Genomic DNA, 20,957 nt, shown 5'->3' on the forward strand with positions numbered 1-20,957 from the left:
CCTGTTGACCAATGTGGCCATTTCACTTTCTGGTGTTAGACTGAAACATCTCTGGTCATGTTCTCAGAGATTAAATCGTCCCATTGTTATGCTGATGATATCCAGTTATACATGTCAATTAAGTCAAATTAATCTAATCTGTTATAATTAACTACAGACCTGCATCAATGATACCAAAGCCTGGATGAGCAGCAATTTTCTTCTTTTAAATTCAACAAACACTGAAGTCATGTTTTTGGTCCTAAACCCAGCAGAGATTTTGTGTGCATACTTACCATTTTTTGGATGGCATCACATTCGTTTCTAGTAGCATGTAAAGAATCGGGGTAATCTTTGACCCAGAACTTTTTCTCCCCCATATTAGGCAGGTATCAAGAATATCTTTCTTTCATGTTAGGAATATAGCCAAGATCAGAAATATTCTATGTCAAACACATGCTTTTCCTCCAGGCTTGACTACTCTAATGCCATTTTAGTAGGTTTTTTTCAAATATTTATCTCAAAATCCTTCAGAGTTCTGACCAGTTCAGCCAAATTCGATTACATTTTGCCAGTACTAGCTTCCCTCCACTGGCTACCTGTCAAATTTAAAATACAGTGTAAAAAAAAACACTATCAACCACAAAGACACCTTCGATCCCAAAATACTCCAAAAGTCTCCTGGTGGTTCCCATAATTTCCAAGCCCAGAATGGGTGGCAGAGCCTTCAGTTTGCAGGCCCCTCTTTTATGGAACCAGCTGCCAGTTTGTGTGGGGGACACAGGGAGGCCATCAATTTTTAAATCAAGACTTAACATTTTTTGAGAAAGCCTTCTGTAATTCTCTTGGCCTCTGGTATTGTGATCCATGATCCACCTTTTATTTTATTTTAATTCCTTGCTTTATTATCATCCGTATTACCATTGTATCTTTTAATCTCATTGCTCTTATTTTTATTTTTATTGTTGTAATTGTTTTAATTGTTGGGATGGGGTTTTTTGTCCATAGTTTTTTTTTTTTTTTTTTTTTACATTGTAAAGTACTATGGGTTGCTTGTGCATGCTTGAGAAAGTGCTATACAAATAAAGTTTAGTTGAGACAGGCTGAGTTTAAATGAAAATGATCTTGTAGTCTGATAATCACAGAGGCCTCAGCCAGGTTTCTGCAACCACCCAGTGAAAATCCAGTTTATCAAATGGTATGAGCATCATTACTGTCCATGACTTGGCAAACTTGCAGGCTTTTAAGAGCTGTACGTCAGCCTTTGCCCAGGGAAGGTGTTGCATGTTTCACCAAACACCAAACCACTATCTGCATGTAATGCATCAGAAAAACCAGACTAAAACTGGATTGCAAATCTTCAACCAAATCAAAAAACATAGGCATTTAGAAAAGGAACCACCACTAAAAACCTGTATTTAAAAAAAAAAAAATTACATTTCATTTCAATACTAAAGCAACTGATCATTAATTTCTCAAAACAGTAAATAAAATACAACTTAATTTTTTTTTTTTAAGTGTTCAATATAATGATCCTGCTCGCCCAAACTTTTCTGAAATTTATTGCTGGAAAATCACAGCAAATGTAGTTACACTTAAAATGCAATGTCCTTCCCTTTTATGTGGCACATTTTTTAGTTGTGTATAACAGATTTTAATGGTCGTGCATCATCATTTAAACAAGTTCTTACCGCCACAATGTGCAGCATAACGGCTCCACTCTTCCTTTCATCATTGGTGAAAAGGTCATCAGGGAACTCATGTATTGCTAAGAAGAGAGAAAATGTCATGGTCAGCACACATCATAGCATGACTGCAAGGTATACATGTACCCTCCCCACCCCAAGAGGACTTCATGACTGGTATCGGTCTTGGAGGCACAGGCCCGAGGTGTCCTGTTGGTTCAGTAAGCTTTTAATGAATTACTGGGATTTTTTCATCTCCTACATCTCTCTATGCTAGGTTATCTAATACAGTAAAATGCCTTGTGCACTTAAAAACTGTCCACTTCTGCTAGAAAGGGTCAGATTAATATAGCCTGCGATCATTCAAATATATTATTCAAAAATTAAGTTGAAAAAAAAAAAAAAAAAAAAAAAAAAAAAAAAAAGACTGATTTTTCTTACTTGGCTTGGCACTAAATTGTCAAATTAAATGGTCTCATTATTTAAAATACCCACCAAGCTGCAGTATAATTCACTGCTAAGCAACAAATACCTGTTCAAGGAAATAAAATCATTTCAGCAATCAGTCACATGTCACTGATGTAAAAAGCTTCAGCTACATTAAAAGTCTTAAGTCATACAAAATTGAAGCAACCGGCAGAAAAGATTCCAATACCGAGGACCCATCTATCATCTAGAGCTCCAGCTGGAATGCAGTGTGATCATGGTTCCCCCATACGGCTCATCTCTAAAAGCAAGGCCTGAATACAGTACACCTGGCTGGAGATAGAAGCCGGTGCTCTCCTTGACAACTAGCATTTGTGGGGAGCGGCCTCTGACCTGTACCTGTTGAGCCCCAAGCTGCTGGCTTACAGCTCCTCTTATATTGTATAATTATATCTAACAACTTACTCACATATGCAAAAAAGTACATCACATGGAAGCTGGTTTTTCCCAAATTTGCAAGTCCATTTGATAGTTTGAAGAAATGCATATTTCAAAAGGTAATATAATCAAGTAAACACAATTCATATTTTGTATTTGCAAAAGTTACAAAAGAAATTAGTTCAACCATGCGTTTCACATCTTCAAATCCATTCAGTTAGAATTAAAAAAAGCTGGTGGGTTAATAGTGTCAAAGATTAGCACCTCCACAGGAACAGATGGAGAACTCGTCTCAAGACATTCAGTGTCATCTCCAAACATGAAATGAAAATACTTTACAAGTAATGGTGCAGGCAATTTACAGGAAGTGACTGCATGCTGGCACCTGCCATTTCAAGCCATTTTCTTCTTGCATATATGTCGTCTGCATGTATTAACTGTATGCTACACAAATGTGTGGCAGACAGTCATTCTGAATAAGTAGGGAGTCCCACTTGCTATCAGTGAGCTGTAAACTGAAGCAATTCACATTTTTGTATCATGTTCTGCTTCTATGCACTCTATAGACGCATCACTTAAGTATCTCCAGGTGCAGAGTCTGTGTATGAACAGGAACTTAATTCAATTCTCCAAATTTCTGTCTAATGTTCAGAGGTGAAAAACTTTACACTTGTGCAGGCATTGCAACAATAGAAAGGATGCAAGCCAAAATATTTTCAGGAAGAGCCCTTCATCAACTTTGAAGACATCACTCAGCATCGAGTCATATTATTCAATTAAGCATTTCTGTATTATATCAGAGAGCATCTATCCCAAAGCCGAAGAGCCGTAAATGGACCCTTCAACAAGATAATCCCACCACAACAAATCCAGCAAGGAATGGCATGAAAATTCAAATAAGATTTATGAGAGGGTCAAGTTAAAGTCCATAATCTATATTTCTCAGAAAGTCATTTGAAAATCTGACTCTTAAAATAAAAAAAATAAAAAAAACACCTTGAAATTGAATTCTTTAACATTTAAAAGTGGGAGGCCCAAACTAATGTCAGAGGCCAAGGGTATACTACTTACATTAAATATTAGCTCTGTTTTAGTTTGAGCCTGTTTAAGCACCTCTGCCATCTTTTCTGCAAGCACCATAAGGTAAACAAAAAACACCACACCCCCAAACAAGATATAACAAAGCCAAAAAAAATAAATAAAAACTGGTTGAAATTTGACAAATTTCAATTCAATCCAAAAGCTTTCCCTTTAAACCAACTGCTGTTATGAATTAAAATTTAATCTTGCTTAATTTAAAATGTAATCTTGCTTTAATAGACAGTTAACTGAGCTTCAGTTGCTGGTAAATAAACCCCACAGTAATACAACATAAATTTATGGAAACCATAGCATGACAATCTTACCATCCCCAAAAATTAAAAATAAATAAATAAATAAAACACAAACGTCGTTAAAGCACAGCACTACTGTCTCAGCCTTCAGAACAATGCTGTTTACAGCATAAAATAAAGGTTTGGGCCTTTGTCACATATGGAGTTGTGAAGTGGGACAGTGCTCACCTGAGACTCCTCACTGCATCTGTCCCTACCCTCAGCAAGATTTGTTTTTGTGATATTTGTGTGTACTCACGGCTGAGTCAGTGCAGCATTAAACCCTCCACATACTAATCAAATTCTGCCCAGGATGTAGCCCAAGATCGCTTAATCAACCCATGCATCTTGGATTTCACTCAGTTAGCCAGTATAACATTGTGGAAGTTTTGAATCACCTTATGTCCTAGTAATAAAAATAGTTTCTCTACACATTTCTAAAAGCAAAAATGACTTCACATGCTGAAATTGTAAATGTATACAATTGGTTTTGGGGACAGACCAACAACAAGTTGAATGAGCATCACAGACCGTGGTCTTAATGTGTAATGAAGAAACAGTGAACACCTGACTGACAATGAAATCGGACAGCAATTTTGTCTGTGCTGGGTGACTTTAGCTCATTTTATTTGTCAGATCTATGGTCTAAATGAAATGCTCCATAAAGAAATAGCCTCAAGCAAAGGTAATCAATTACAGGATTTGCTTTCCACGTGGTTGAAAAGAAGCTGCTCCCAATACAGAAGGCTAAACTCATTCTAATAGCTCGTGGCCAAACACCCCATAAACACACATTCTAAAAAGGTTAAGATTTAGAAAAAAAAAAAACACAGGTATGAAATTTCTGTGGCTTGAGCCTTTCACCTTCTGCCCACATGTTCAAGTAAGAGTCTTGAGGGTCTTTTATTAATTAACAATAACATGCCATCGCCATCCAAGCTCTTTAGCTTTGTGGTCTGTCTCCACTGTATAAAAATCTGTGTTGGAAGAGAGATAAAAATAGGTGATCACAAAAAGTGTGATGAGGGCACAAGCACTGGGACAGCAGAATGATGACAGGTAGGTAGGGGTCACCTCAGCCCTGTAAACATTCGACCAGACGGCGTCTGCAGGGCTAGTTACCGTCTCCTGGCAACAGAGGTCAAACTAGACATGAACATGCTTCCACAGTCAATTCCCACACAAGGACAGGACAGAACATTACATACAGAGTGGGGCAGACTGATTGTTTAAGTGATCCATATCAAATGAGGTGCATGGATAGAATTACAAATACCTCAGTGGAGTCAAGTGTAATTTAGACACCTGCCCCCCCAAAAGTCAATTGGAAATGACCACATATGAAGCATCCCAGGTTTGTTTAATTTACTTTAAAGTCAATCATTTATCACAAGGGCCGTTTTATTGCTTAAGGTGGCTAAAATTAATTTTGATTATACATCACTTTCCCAGCTAAAATCTTTCATTTCTCTTTGCTCATTTAACAATACACATCCTAGTATTCAGTACATCAGAGTAGACAACGATCAGAGGACTAATTATTTCATGAGGTAAAGTCCAATATACAAATTTGTAACCAGAAATTAAAAATATTCAGGTGAACTTTTTAAATGACTTATGCCACTTAAACCTGCTGATCTGATGCCACAAATTTAAAAAAAAAAAAAAAATCTGTCACTTAAACTCATGAGGAAAATGAACAGACGCTGCTGGTGCAAAAGGCAGCAAAAAAAAAAAAAAAAAAAGCAAAGACATTTCAGACTTTAAGCTGCAAAAGTACAAATAAAACACTAAACACCCAATTGTGCAGCTTATTCATGACTTAACTGGCAACACAGTTAGTCTCCACAGCCCTGTTCTCATCCGAAGCAACATCTATACAAGCACAAATGAATAAATAAAGAAACCAAAGCAGCATCTGGGTGTTTAACTGAATTACAGCTACATTCTAATAATTTTAAAAGTCATTATTACCTAAAACAGGAACAGTGCCAACAGGCAAAGCAGAACTTTTAGTCCAACATATTTAACTAGACTCTTACTGAAAATACAAAAGAAATAAGGGATTAAACAGTCTCTGCCAGCAATCATTTATAAAATAGTCAACAGTGCAATTGTGTATTTATTAAAAAGATAAACATCTAACTTAGTCGTAAGTTTAACTCTGAACTGAAAATTCATTTTAACATTTTTTTCAATATTCAAGTTACCTTTAAAATAAAGCACAAACACAAGTCTGCGTGACAAGTCTATTTAATAACCACTTATTTGCGTATTAGTCATGGTTGAAACAGCTGAAAAATTAAAAGGTTTCGTTATTTTTACAAATTCTGGAAGGTTTTGCAGCCCACAGTCCAAATCTAAACTGTTGAGGTCGCTTGATAAAACTGCCAACCCATTACACTTGCTCAGTGGAGTGGACTGGACTGATGAAGCAGCCAACTCATGAGCAACTTCCTTCAGTGCAACCGTGACATGTTCAACCTCCCTCCCTGCACTGACTGAGCTTAAAATGATGAGTTTTCTCAAACAGATGTGGCTTGATTACAAAGAAAACTCATGATAGCCTTTATCAATCTTAAAGCCAGGCTGTGCCAGCTATTTTTTTACATTATGCCATATTCTGGCAATATTCCAGATACCATGGAACTGTTACATAATGGCACTATCAGTTGCATCCTGTGGTCCCAAAGAGAGATGACTGTTCTGTCAGGACTTCACAGAACAGATGAGATTTTACCCAGCACTCCTCTTATGATGGCCAGGCCAAGAAGCCTTATGTTACACTCAAACCAAGCAAAAGGTCTTCTTTCGTAATCCAGTTTGTAACTAATATAGCTAAATGCATCATTCTGAGTGGGAAAAGCATAATAAGTTCAGATATTACACAACCACATAAAGAGATGATGTGAGCAAGATGTTTTGGCAGAATGCCTGGTGCTACCTTCTGTGACAGCCTGTGCGCTGACCCACAGACCAGCCAGGTCATTAAGCGGATACAATTGACACTCCAATACAGCTGTCCAGAGACTCTTCAGAGGAGAACAATTCCTTTGGGTCATTATTAGACTATTTGATAGTTAGCTTGCTCTAGCAATCAGTGAGCGGCATGACTTGAATGCGACTGACAGCCATTTGTGTAAACATGACATCACGAGTCGACTTATGGGAAGATCTGCAGCTCACACGGAAACAATAAGTTATAAAGAGTCCAGAGGCTTTAAGCTAAAAACCCTTATCCTCTTGTCAAGTGAGTATTTTCCATATTACCAAATGTCACATGTACAAGGGCTCTCACATGGTCACATAAGCACCTTAACACACGCAATTTCACCTGCATGAGCACACTCACGTACATATTACTCTGAGCTTTAAGCATGAAACTCTCATCAAGGTTTGTGAGATTGGTCTATCAACAGCCTGATTCTCACAGAGGATTCCTGGTCCAATAACCTAAAGGGGACACTATCTTATGCACATCTGAATGCATAAGATAAATAGGTAAAATTCCCCTTCAGGTTGAGGCTTGGCACTGTAAAAGCCATATGACCACCCCTTGAAATGTGAAAATAAGCTTTGCTGTTAATAAAACACTACAATGGCCAAAAGCAGCAGGATAAAAAAATAAAATTAAAAAAAGGCTGTGCACCTATAGTGCAGTATGAATGAATAAATGGCTCTGAACCGCTCAGCACAGAAGACTGTTATGTGCAGGTGTCTGTTTTTCCCCTCTTTGCTGCATTGTCCCATCATAGGGATGAAAGCAGGGAGCAAAGTGGGGTCAGTTTCCATTATGCACAGCAGCATAATCCCAGTTTCTGCAAATGGTCCTTCTGGTGTTTCCCCTGGAGCTGACGGACCTGCGTTCCAGTGGATGCGCTGCTTCCCGTTGGCAGCTTTAACCAATGTGCTGCCACCAAATTTCCAGCTTTGGTTCGCCCCCAAAAAAACTCAAATCCTGCTTTTTGTTTTGCCAATAGCAGATCGTTCTATTCACTAACAATATGCAAACTCTGCAGCCTTTGCTGATTTACTGGTTTACTGATCTTATGTAATCTACAGCAAAACTCACATAGGGAAGGGTTACATGTGATAATGTAGCCTATTCCAGTAATGTAACAGTCCTGCACCCCCAAGTATGCTATAAGTCATTATTTAACTAATAGACCCAATCACATTCCTCATACAGCCTGAAGAAGCCAATTAAGATTCGAATTCTGAAAATTTTAATCCTGAAATAAACCATATAGCCTTGAGACCTACTGCATGTCGCCTATAAAAATAAAATAAATGCATTTGTTTTAAACACGGGGTTGCTACAGAGAAGCATCTCACGAGATGTGGCACAAGATGTGCATGTGATGGTTTCACTCAAGAATTCGAAGGTTGAGTCAGAAACTTGAAATATTTTTGTTCTTTGAAGGGAAAAAAAATATTTTCTTCCAGAGACACAAATGGCCCTTTCCCACCAGTAATAACTCAGCCCTTCTTGAAGCCAACACCTCAACCTGTTCCCATTACAACAAAGGGCCGTGCTCAGTGCGGGCAGGGTTGTCTTAGCAAAATGGCTAGTAAGTATCGTCAAGTCATTTTTTTGCGACACACTGAACAATGGAGGACATCGAGCTCGTGCAGCTTGGTTTAATGCTTATTATTGGAAAACAGCCAAAGGCGGCTGATGGTCAGAAAACACAACACTAGAGAAGATACGGAGAGTTTGGGAAGATTAATCGGATATCCACGGTCGTAGCTTCGGGGATTTAAATACGGTGAGGTCAGGAGTCGCTCTCATGATTCACCCCATGATGTCAAATTCTGGCCAATAGTGGTCTGCTATCCCCTGAGGTCACGATTTTCGGCCCGGCTCCGCACTTTCAGAACGCCAACAGAGTAGGAGCTAAAAAAAAAATGCATGTAGCCTACTCACCCCAGGAAAAGCCTGATGGGAACACCTACAAACCAGGAGGGGTGGTGTCGGGCTGGGCTAAGTGGGTACTTGTGGGAAAGTGCCAAAAGTTAGTGTTTTATTCAACAGTTTTGATTAATTTAAAAATTTAATGTTGATTCAATTCTTTTAATTGATGCTAAAATTTTGCATCCACTGATGCCATCAGGCAAAAGTAACGAGTCGTTCCAGTTACATTGTAATCATCTCTGAAGGAGATTATTGTACTTGCACAAAAAAAAAAAAAAAAACAACAACTTTCAGAGAAAAGAGTCTGGAAATGCTTTATGCAACCACAAATTGATACCAAGTCTTATTGGGTTTCTTTTCAGTAATTTCTACTTTAACGACCTGATTAACTATGAATGAGAACAGCTTCACAAGAAATGTGTGTCTTTGTATCCAGTTTGTTATTTTCTGTCCTTTTAGTAAAAACCCACAAACAAGACCTTGCACCTCAGCTTTGCAGAACATGTATGACATCCTCCTACTGACAGGTCTGTAGAAGCATGCACTTATAATCAAAATCGAGCACAAAAAGTAGCTTGTGTAGCACCTTGTGATTTCCAGAAGTCATTACTGAATAGCCCATAAAGAGAGCCACTTATGATAAAAGGCTGCCTTAGCAGCACAAGTCTCAGGACAAGCAAAAAAACATTAGCACCCCCAGGAACCCAGAAAAAAGGATCCCTTGCTGATCACAGAAATAATAATGAGGAAAAGTCTGAGACCAAAGGAGGCTGAAAGTAATCTTTGCAACCCACAAAGAGACACCCAATTAAACCAAGCTTCAGATGTTGTAAAGACTCAGCGTAAAGCAGGAGCACAAATAATTCTCATCCAATATAACCTGGATCCATTCACTGTTTATTCTCTCTGAGACAAAAGCAAACACCCATCTACTGCTGGCTCATAAGCAACAGCCCAAAAAACAACAATACAATCCCCCATTTCCCTTTGTTGTCCATGTTTAGAGAGATGAGGTACAGTGAAATAGTAATTTCTCAGCACTGTTCTTAACAGTTAAACAACCCAAAGTCATGAGGCATTAACAAGAGCTGGTTGAATTCTCTAAATGCTGAAAGGCATCAATGCTTCCTTTATCTCCTTTAGCATGAGAAACACTGGACCATCCTTCATTAGGAGGAGATAATCCCATTGCACAAGTCTTACAGCTGCAACAATCAAAGCGATGCTTGATTATTTTTGTGCTAACTGACATTCAAACAGATAAATGAGGCCACGGGGGTAAACAATCAGCCAGTGACAATTTCACTTTGACTTTAGAGACGATCGCCCTTGATAATTAATGTAATACATTAACATATGCTGCCTTTGTCGATCAGTGTGATAAGATCATATTAAAAGGGATTTCTGTATTACATTTTCTGTGAACTGTAGTTCAACTGTGGCAAATAAAATATTATGTCACAAAGTTTTGATTTATGTAGTTTTCACCTTATTAGCCCCTCATTTCCTTTTTCTGGATTTCATGGCATTTTCCATCAAGCTGATGTGTGGAAAAGTCTGCCATTTGACATTCAACCCTACCAAGGACCAAGGTTTACTGATTAAAATTATTCAGTGAAATCTTTAATAGCTGGTTAGCTGAAAGCTTAATCCCAAGATCCACACAGATTGCACGTGATGATTTAAACATGTGACTACTTTCCATAGAAGTGGGCATTCAGTTAAAAGAAAGACTTTACTAAAAGACCTGGAGGTAGCTTTGATGCTCATGAGTCACATGCAGAATGTGGTGCACTATTGCGTAGCAAGATGCCACAGAGCAGCTTGACGCAGCACATCACTTGGGAGAAATGTTTTGTTGACTAAAGGTTGAAATTTTTTAGAAAGCGCAAACAGCATTGTGTAAAATTACCACAGCATACCAGTAAAAGGCCAGCTGGAAATCTTGCATTTGTTGAACTAATGTAGAAACATGAACAGCTACCTCGGTACTGCACAACTGTTGTGTGGACCAGCCCACAATGGGTAAACGTCAGAGCAGCCCGTCAACTTAAAAAGGGCTTAAAAAGGAAAAATGTCCAACTTTCTCAACAGTCTGAGAACTTTAGACCCGAGCGTGGCTTGGAAGGAAAGAAAAAAAGTGCGTTCACATTGCAAATCAGCATTAGTGGTGCAAAAAGGTTTGTTTTGCTTGTTTCCTCAAACAGCAGGCAACACAGAGGATTTTATAAATCCCTGAGGGATTCTGCCCAATGTAACCAGTAATGAGATAATAGTCTGCTAGTCCTCACTGAGTCAGTAAACCTAACACTTTTTATTACTTCCTAATTGTCTCTGCCCTGCAAAACGTATATAAAATCATGCAAAATAATTATTTTCAGGGATTAACTCAATCTACAATAAAAAAAAAAGTCAGCATGTTGTCATGGAAATATAAGATTCTACAAGCATATCTATGTAAAATGCAAAAGTGGCCAAATGGGACTCAACTTCCAGCCCTGGCAGCTCTGTTGCCATTCTCTTCCCACTGAGTCATGCAAGGTCACACAAAGCTCATGTGAGTCAGTGTTTGAGAAAAACAAGACTAGTCAGAGTGAAGCTATTCAAATGGCATGGAAATAAATATAAAAAAGCAACATAACCTGGCATCAGCAAACTGCTTCATAGAAAGAACATATTTTGTAGCCCAACAGAGATGTCAGTACGAAGTTAAACAGAATGCTGATTCCTTTAGACGGATTAAAAGATGCTGTAATACCTAACCTTTTTAAAAACATTTTGTAACTTTTTTTCCCCCACAACTACTTGATGCATTTTATCCTTTTCCTTAAAAGCTACAAAAAAGATCTAAATTGCAACCAATTGTATGTCATTACAAGCATCTCTAGATTTCAAATTAGCTCAATAATTACTTGAGGATCTTGAGTTACAGCAATCAAACAGGTCAAATTTACTGCCAGTGGTTTGATTTCAGAGACTGTTTTAATTCCTGTTGGAGCTAGTATTAACTACTTTATGCAATTTACACCACGGCAGATCCGAGTGATTAGTGAAAAGAGATTAAAGATTAAAACTAAGTTCTAATAAATTTCTTAACAGTTTTATATTTTGTCAACTTAACATTTATTTGAAGGAATGGGCAAAAGGCCATTTCAGATTGCTGAAGTGTAACCCCTGACTTTGTAAGGAGAAGAAACTAAAATGATGTTTGATGTGAAATATCATTTAAAAGAAAAAGTTGAAGCATACCTGGCTCTGAGCAGTTCTTTGGCTCCGTTTCATTTTCTGATACTGAAGCCAATAGCCGTCTTCCCCAGTGGTCAAGGTCTGGATGTCCCTCCACAATCATCCCATGCCCTGAAACAGAATATATACATCTCTGGTTAACAGTGAATACAGCCTCTGTAGTCATCTTGTAGCCAAGCCCCACAGCATGCTGGAGGCTAATGCACCTGCAACAATCCCTTTAAGAAAATCATTTTTTTTTTTAAAAAAGAAAGCTTAAAACTCCATTTTGCAGTCTAAACTAACATGGCCGCTGCTGCACAGTGCATGTTTCATGACCTCAAGCATCCATGATCACGCTCATTAATCCAAACAAGGTTTGCTTTTATTTAATCCCTTAAAAGTTCTCATTTATGTAGATGTGACGTTTTCATCCAGCAGCAGCAATAACGCATCAAAATGCAGCTGTGCCATTATGTTTTGGGGGTGGGAGTTTCATTTTTTATTAAACTCCTCTTAAGCCTCTGTAATGAGGGGGGGGTGGGGGGGGGGCTCAGTCTCAAATATATTATGTAAAATCATAAAAACAGCAGCACTTTAAAACTTGCGATTTTCATAAAAAAAAAAAAAAAAATTCCCGTACAAAAGGAAAAGTTGGATTGGGGAACAGAATGATGAAACAACGCTGCTGTATGCACAGTTATGAGCTGCTCACTAGAGAACACCCTGAGGACTAACTGTGTTTAATTCACATACAGCTCATTTATAAGTGGTTTCCCCCTGTCTGGCTTAAATTTAAAGATTATGTAATTGTGAAATATTATGCAGCAGCAGAATAACATGATATCTGAAGGTCTCCCTGTACATGTGAATTTCTACTTGGGATCAGTGTCTGCAACCAACTTTCCTTGGGAATGGAGGAAATACGTCAAAAAGGTTACCAACTAAATATAAGCCATTGTCACCCTTCACAGATCATAGTGCTAGACTGAAATTTACTAGTTTACCAGCTCATTGATAGAAACACAAATGTCTGTCCCTAAATGCCTTAAGCTGTGATGCAGGCCTATTAGAAAAATTTGAACTAAATCACTTCATCCAAGATTTTAAGAAATAGTTTCCCCTGTAAATGACACATTAAAAACAGATGCACAATGGCTATGGCCAAAAGCAAAAGAAAACCATGCATTGCACTGTTCAGAACAAGCTGTAAAACACAAGTGAAGCTCAGGATTTTGTTTTTTAGTGAAAACTAAAAGCAACGAGTATCATGATTTTCCCAAATATGAACTTACAGGACACCCTTACCATAACTAATATCTCCAATTCCACTTTCATCATATCCAGTCATCCTCCATCACTTCTTACAACAGTTGTCATTTTATAGGATAACTGCATTAATGCGGACCACTCTGCTGGGCTGTAATGCAGCTCAACAATAGAAAGGACAGAAACCTGCATATGTGCATACAGATGTGTTCAACAGATGGAGTGGCACAGAGGGGAGGTAATGTTGGAAGGTGGACCAGTAGCCTACTGAAAGCATTATCCAAGCTGGGCTAAAGAGGGGGGGGGGGGGGGAGTCATTATCCACCCAAATCACTCAGAACTGTGACAACTTCAGTATAAACATATTGGTGAACCTTTGGAATCTGTTGGTCAGCCAGCATTAGTAGAAGAGATACCTACACAAATGGTTATATTATGGGCATTTGACCTGCACAATTTAAGTTGTGTAGATGGAGAAAAGTACATCTGGATGCCCATTGTAAACTGAAATTGGTGAAATGGGCTAATGAGTCAACAGACCATTATAGATCCAGGATATATCTGCATTTAATTGTAATTAGTGCACCAAAAATGTGATAATGTCCTCATTTTGTTAACAACCTTAGGACATCGTGCAGTTTGCAAAATAGTTACAACATTTAAACATTTAAAACTATGGGGCGGGGTAGCGGGCTGTCATGTTCAGTTTCTATTGGAATGAATATGCTTAGCACCTGCTGTTTGTCGCCTAAAAGGGTGGGTCAGTAAACAAACTGGAAATGGCTTAAGTGGGCTGGCTCATTTGAGAACATTTCCACTAGCAGATAAGGCTCCAAATTTTCATTTAAAAACAAAAGTTTGTGGCATTATGATCCTTATCGACTCTTCTAGTTGCTCAGATTGTACATCCAATATTTAACTCAGATTCTCGGTCTGAAATTTTAGTCTCCCTTTTAAGTGTAGGACAGAAAAAAGGAAAATTATGTGGAGCACCAGTTTTGTGAATTTATAAAATCAAATCAGGATTATTTCAGTCCTGAACCTTTAATTTAATGCATTACACAAGATCTGAAAGGACAGTCCACTACTTGCCCCAGATTGTATTTTCAGCATACCAACAGAAATGTTTTCATGTAACGCCTTTCATTGCAGAAAAGTTGAACAGCCTGAAGATCAGCAGGCGCTGGATAAACAGATTATACACTAGGCGACCTCAGCTGTTTCCCACAGCTCTCCCATCCCAAAGACCAAACCCTCCAGCCATCGCTTCAACCTGCTCTCACTAACCAGCTCAGTTTCGCTCCTCGACTGCCTCTGGCCTAGCCCTTTACTTTGTGAGCAATGCTGAAATGAGATTAAATGCCATCTAATGTGATATCCAGGGATCATTGGGACCAATTTGTAAGATCCAAACAGGTGCACAACACATGTCAACACTGTTAAGACATACAGGAGTGTTTTAATTTAGGAAGATTGTCCATCTAAACGCATTTTGTGTTGTCACTACAATAGTTCTGCTGTATATACCCTGATGTTTCCCAGAAGGCTAAAACAAGATGAAGAAAATGCATGCATGAGCTGTTCAGTATGGTGTAGTCTCACTACCACACATTTAACGTCATTCTGTCAGCACCTCTGTGCAGGCTTGGGAGGGTAAAACAAGGGTTGTGGCCAGTTGCAAGACTCATGTTGTGGGCTCATACTAGAGCTGCTTTAGTCCTCCAGCTCAGCCAATTTGTTTTCATTGTGTCAAAATGCTTATTTTGGCACTGTGCTGACCTTAAAAGATTGCCATTATCCCTGGTTAGTTTTCAAGCAGGAATTTAAGATTTCTTAGCCTTTGAGAATTTTGATTACCATTGATTCAATTTTTCCCCCATTGATTGCATTTCAACATATTGAAACACTTTGAAAAGGCTCTTTATATTGTTTTTAAGAAGCCACCCTTCTGCAATCTGAATATTTATACAAAAGAATTTCAAACAAGACTATTCTTAATTTACGCACCCAGATTTAATACTCGAGCTGGGACAATTTAGTTGATTTACTGAAATTAAATCTAAAACAAGGTCTAGCTACAGTCAAGTGTTCCTCACACAGATTTAGACATTGCTGATTAAGCCAGTAGCTGCATTTTTAAGAAACTCAGGAAGCCCAAATGGATTCCATCTTAGAGACAAGGTCCCACTTGGCCATAAATTTTCTGTTAGGGACATCTTTAAATAAATAAATAAATAAATATCAGTGTAATTTTTAGACTGAAGAAAAAAACAAGTTACTGAGGACTTTTACCCACTTGTGTGCTCTGTTGTCCAGAAATTCTTAATTCCCTAAAATAAACTTTTAAAAGTGATTAAACAGGAAACTAAAGATTTAAAAATAATTATATTATAAATACAAGATCCCTCACTCAGGGTAGAATGATGGGTTGATATGACACTGGATTTCCTTGAGTCCGTTTGTTAAGCCAGAGTCCGATTTTAACCATAATTCCTCCCTTGTGATGCAAGTTTATAAATAACCATGACACCAACATTTTAAAAGTTATCCCAGGAACGGGCTGTACAATCCCATTTAAGTCACATATTTTCTGCTGACAGAAACCAAAATTAATAAAGCTTTACTTTATTAGCTGCGAGTGAGGAATTCCTATAGGTTGTGCACAAAGACCTGTTTGAGTATGTCCATTTGTCATTCTGTTTGCGTTTGAGAAATGCCTGTCAACCTGAAATTTAATAAAAAAGTCTTTGAATGTATGATAAAAACACTAAAATAAAAGTGTGGAAACCATGTTTTTGACTATAGCAGCAGACATGAGCAATAATATCTTAGTAATATTCTCCTCCAGCTTTGTTCGACCAGCAGAGGAGGAATAAAGACCAAGGACAACCAACCATCAATCTGCTGTGAACAAGCTCGCCTCCTTTTTGTCAAACTGGAGCACTCTGCACACACATAGCCATCAAAATCAGCAGAACCCAGTTCTGCCCTGCAAAAAAAAAAAAAAAAAAAAAAAAAAAAACACCTGTTCTAGCCTCCCACGTGGAGATTCGTCACGTGAAACATGCACGCAGCTCGATCAGCATTCGTGACAGCATGTTGCACCCCACCTCTCTTCATGGAAATGTAACCCAGAGGTAATACATCGCATCCCATCCATCTGGACTGCTCAGCACATCATTTCCTCCACCCACATATACCCACCCCCCCATGCTGCTATCAATCAAAAAAGGTGGCAAGCAGGAGGCATTGGGGTTTTAGTGTATCATGACAAATGCACGCTGTGGTGGCTGAGAGACCAGGCCCTGGCCACTCAGTTAAAGCTTTGATTATGCTCAGATTTGGGTTTTATGGTTCAGAGGGGTTTTCAGATCCCCCCCAAGCATGTCACCTTGAAATGCCACCATGCAGCAGCTGGTCAAACAGGCTGAAATTCATGAACACCTTATGTCACATGACAGTGTGCCAACTTGATTAAATGCGAAAAAAAGAACAAAAAGACAAGCCCTTTTTCTGAGTGACCAAGGATGATGTAGAGGGGGCTTTACTTTAGCTCCCAGACCATGCCCTTTGAGTTAAGCGATTTGCAGTCAATTGTACAATATCATTTCTAAATAATCTTTTAAGCCTCTTGTTTTAATGTAATTAATAAAAACTCAATAAATCCGTTAGAGATCTGCACACAGGTAGTTTGTGGTGGATTTACGGGCCGTTCAGCCAGGGGGTCTAAATACTTGCAGATGCACAAGATTAGGTTTAAGTTTCTGTTTGAAAACACAGAGTTATACAAGAAATAAATCCAGTTTTATGTTCTTAAAAAAAAGTTAAGATTTCTCTCAGCACTGAATACAGTCCCTGTTCTTCATATAAAAACACCTGAGGGGGTTGCCTATAATTAACCCTTGATCCCAGGGTTGTCAGATTTTCTTCAGCAGCAAAATGTCAAGGTTGCCCATTAGATTGCGTAACTGCGTGTGTAAGGCTTTGTGGGATGCTCTAGTGTCCGTGTTTGCACGAGCCTGCTATAAGAGGTTTGACATTTGTCACGGGAAGGCACGATGTTTGGCTTGTGTGTGCGCACACAATCCAATATTAACTATTGGAATCGTTTGCTCAGCGAATACAACTCGGACATTGTCCCTATGAATATTGCAATATGCAGTGCCCCCGCCCCCTCCCTTTAAGAAAGAAGAAAAAAAACTTCCTTCTCTCCAAGTGATCATCGGTGGCCTCTGCGTAAAAATCGGCATCCCTCGATCGCCATGCGGAAGCAAGGAGCGTGATTATCTTCGTGAGGCAGTGTGCTTTGGCGTTTGAGCGCGCGCGCGCGTGTGTAGCCCCGGGCCAGACGCGATGATGCCAGCATTAAGCATGATCTTGAGGCTGTAGTGGGTCGTTATCTACGACGCACCTGGCGCAAAACTGTTTTAAGAGACTAAAGCAATACAAATGGCACGATCAAATAACGCAAATTGACATTCAGCTCATTTGATTACCTGATGTTCCCGTGCGTGTAAGGCACACGGTGTATGTGCCATAATTACAAGCCTGGCTCTCAATTTAAAAACGTGCCGCTGACACGACGCGCACACTGCGGCATGCAGGCTTCCACACGGATTTAAAATAAGAAAAAACAAAATCTGTGACCTGACATGTGTCGATGACTTTACGCAGAGTGCAGTGGAACCAGAAATCCATATTTATTTAGACGCAAACTACAAGAGTAAAAAATAACAGATTAATGGCATGAACATGTCTGAAGAGAATAAACGGACCCGCTCCTATCTGAAAATATTGTTTTCATCCTTTGCCCTTGACATCAGTGCCTGATGTTTAGTTTCTGTGATCGAGGTGAGATAGCTCAGTGATGACAACGTGTGTGCATGATTACACTGCAGATGTCTGAGACGCTTCTGCTCCGTCCTCAGCTCCCTGTACCCCAGTGGATCTCTTCCACCCCACACACACACACTCACCTGTCTTGGTTAACAGCGCCGACATGCTCCATGCCACGAAGAGAACACTGCAGATAAAGCACACCTGGACGAACAGCATCTCCCTCCTTTTGCGAACTTTAAATATCTTCGCAATTATTGTCTTTTTGGACGGGCTCACTGTGTCATTGTCGTCCCGCTCCATGCTTTGCAGCTTGCTGGGCCGGCGGCCACTTTTTTGCGTCCTTGAGAGCCGTAGAAACTGCCGCCCCGCTTGCCTCTTTACACGGAGCACAGCCGGGATGTGGTCCTCATTTCAAGCCGTCCAGTGCGCAGATGGAGTAGTGAAGCGGACACTTTCCCCCCCTTTATCGTCTCCGCCGCTGAGAAGATGCCTTTCAGCTGCCGGGACTGTGTGAACAGCGGGCAATGACACGGCGGTCAAATTCCGATATAGGTGTCCAAATTAATTCAGCGACGCTCCTGAATTCGGATTCAGCCAGATGATGAGTATTGGACGGGATTTAATTGCAGCATGCATCCTGTCCCAACATGCATCCCCATATAGCCTATCAGCTGCACTATTCTTCATCCGTGGTGGAGTTTCTGTTTAGCATAAGATGCGTCAGTGTCCAGCAACAAACCCGAAATCGCTCAGTTGCGCCGCAAATCCTACGCACCTGCGCCTGTTAAGTGAAACCAATCTGCGCTCATCAAGGTTAATTGTTAAATTCGGACAGCAGTGGTGTTGTTCGCCTCGCTCGGGCACCTCCCACTCCACATGAATTCCTGCCCAGTGCGGAGCAGCCTTGGTGGTGATGAGAGCGGACTATCAGCTGCGCCCAACCCCCCCCCCGATCTTCTTTAACTTTCCTGACAACTGCGTGCAGAAGCAGCCTGTGAAAAATCTTCATTTTATTTCTCCGTTTCTGAAAGCACCTTCCAGCCCCCACATTGATAATCCTGGAGCCTGCATGGAATCCTACTATATCTTTGACTTTATTTGCATGTGGCGTTGATATTAATTGACCGCATTCTCTTACAAAGAAGTTACCACTTTCGTGTTACTCACGACCAAAAAAAAAAAAGACAGCCCATATCCCTGCTATGTTATGAAACCAAATCCAATATATTTCTGGGTCCTGAGCACATCCACTTTTATTAAGTGGCACATACACTAGTCACCTGCCATCTTAATATTGATATCATGCTGAATAATTGAGGTAATAGATCCTCCAACTCAAAGGCATCAATGCTTCAGTTTCTCCTCAAAAATAAAACTATGAAATAATGATCTGAAGGGTTTTTTTTTTTTTGTGCCAAGAATATAATGGCTACACAGACTTACTTCACACAAACAGAGTTGTTGGACCTGAACATAGCAGAAATTAATAATGTAATGGGGACTTTTATGTCATGTAGTCAATTAAATGTGAGTGAAATATGCCCTGCATTGAGTGAGAGATCATTATGAAACAATCAGGTAAATATAAAAGTATGAAGGTGTTTTAAATTATTCATCTGTCAAATATTTTGGATAATGCTGAGTCAAACTGGATTTGGCTTCAGCACACCTCTTGAAAGTTGGCAGCGTTGCAAGTGTGTCACCAATACACAGGCCAGCTGAACACTCTGCAGTCTACTTGGCTCTGTGCAAATGGTGTTCACTGTCCTTACCTGGAGCTGTCACTGCTACATGACAGGAAATAGCACAGGCTGCTATTTTTAGAATTCCAAAGTGAAGGCAAAGATCAATATGTAATCTAATGTTGGGTTTAAGATAGAGCACCACATCAGTCTCAAGTATTATCTTTTAATGCCCATCCATTTTTGCCTCCTTCAACTCATGGACCAATGAGATTTAAAGTTATATTTGTTCAAAAGCTTATACTTTCACAACTGCATTCAGCTTTGCATCATTATTGGTGGGAGAAGTTCTCAAGACCCCCCACTGTTATCTGTATAACACATCTACTTTAATGACTAAGCCGCCTCAGACTAGGAAACTTTTTAATTTGAATTAAATAGTAATTATGTTTATACACTGATACTGCAAGAAAATGTCAAACTATTCCCCTAACACTTGACCTGCATCTCCATCTTGCAATTTTAAAACCAGTGTTGGCAAACATATAAGGCTGCAGACCACAGGCTGCTCCTGCTGCCTCCAGGTCTGTTGCAAGTCACCTTTTCTGCCAAGACAACAGACAAGAAAGTTGCCACACACTCACAGGTTGATGAAGCTGAAACAGTACGTTAATGTTGTAGCATGCTGCTCTCCTCTTAGGCAAAAAATAAATAAATGAACACAGCATGTAAGGGTCAAAACCCCTCACAATCGCCTGCAGAACAAGGTTATGTAAGATCAGGACTGTCGCTGTCATTACAGATTGAGGCAGCCCTCCAAAATCATTAACCGTCATTTCCAAGAAGTATCCAAGGCACTGTGTGAGGAGTGTACATGGAAGGCGTTGCAGGTCATTAGTCTGGGTTTTTCTGAATCTGAAGCCAAAGATTGGGTCTTCTGCATGTACACATAAACATCAACATGTGTGAGTCAGGGCCATGCCAAGGGATTAGTCCTTTCCAGGCCCCAGCCTACACACAGCAGGCAGGCAATTGGGGAGCAGAGCCAGGGCCTGCTTACAGAGATTTAGCCGCCGCTTTACGCTCCCTGTTCAAACTTACATGGTCTTCTTTGCCTACTGCAGGT

General features: G+C 39.6%; 1 protein-coding gene across 2 annotated transcripts in view; it reads right to left on the bottom strand.

Moving 5' to 3' along the window:
• slc24a4b (solute carrier family 24 member 4b) overlaps positions 1-19,029 on the bottom strand; it is a 37,194-nt gene extending 18,165 nt beyond the window's left edge. The window contains exons 1-3 of one of the 2 annotated variants that reach the window (XM_041976609.1): positions 18,287-19,029; positions 12,066-12,173; positions 1,671-1,747 (exon numbers count right to left, since the gene is read on the bottom strand). In XM_041976609.1, the coding sequence (XP_041832543.1) occupies positions 1,671-1,747; positions 12,066-12,173; positions 18,287-18,449 (348 nt within the window). In that variant the 5' untranslated portion in view covers positions 18,450-19,029. The remainder of the gene's footprint in view (positions 1-1,670; positions 1,748-12,065; positions 12,174-18,286) is intronic. The other variant, XM_041976608.1, reaches the window with a different exon arrangement.
• Positions 19,030-20,957: the final 1,928 nt, after the last annotated feature.

The sequence above is a fragment of the Melanotaenia boesemani genome, chromosome 22 (assembly GCF_017639745.1).
Source record: "Melanotaenia boesemani isolate fMelBoe1 chromosome 22, fMelBoe1.pri, whole genome shotgun sequence".
Lineage (NCBI taxonomy): Eukaryota > Metazoa > Chordata > Actinopteri > Atheriniformes > Melanotaeniidae > Melanotaenia > Melanotaenia boesemani.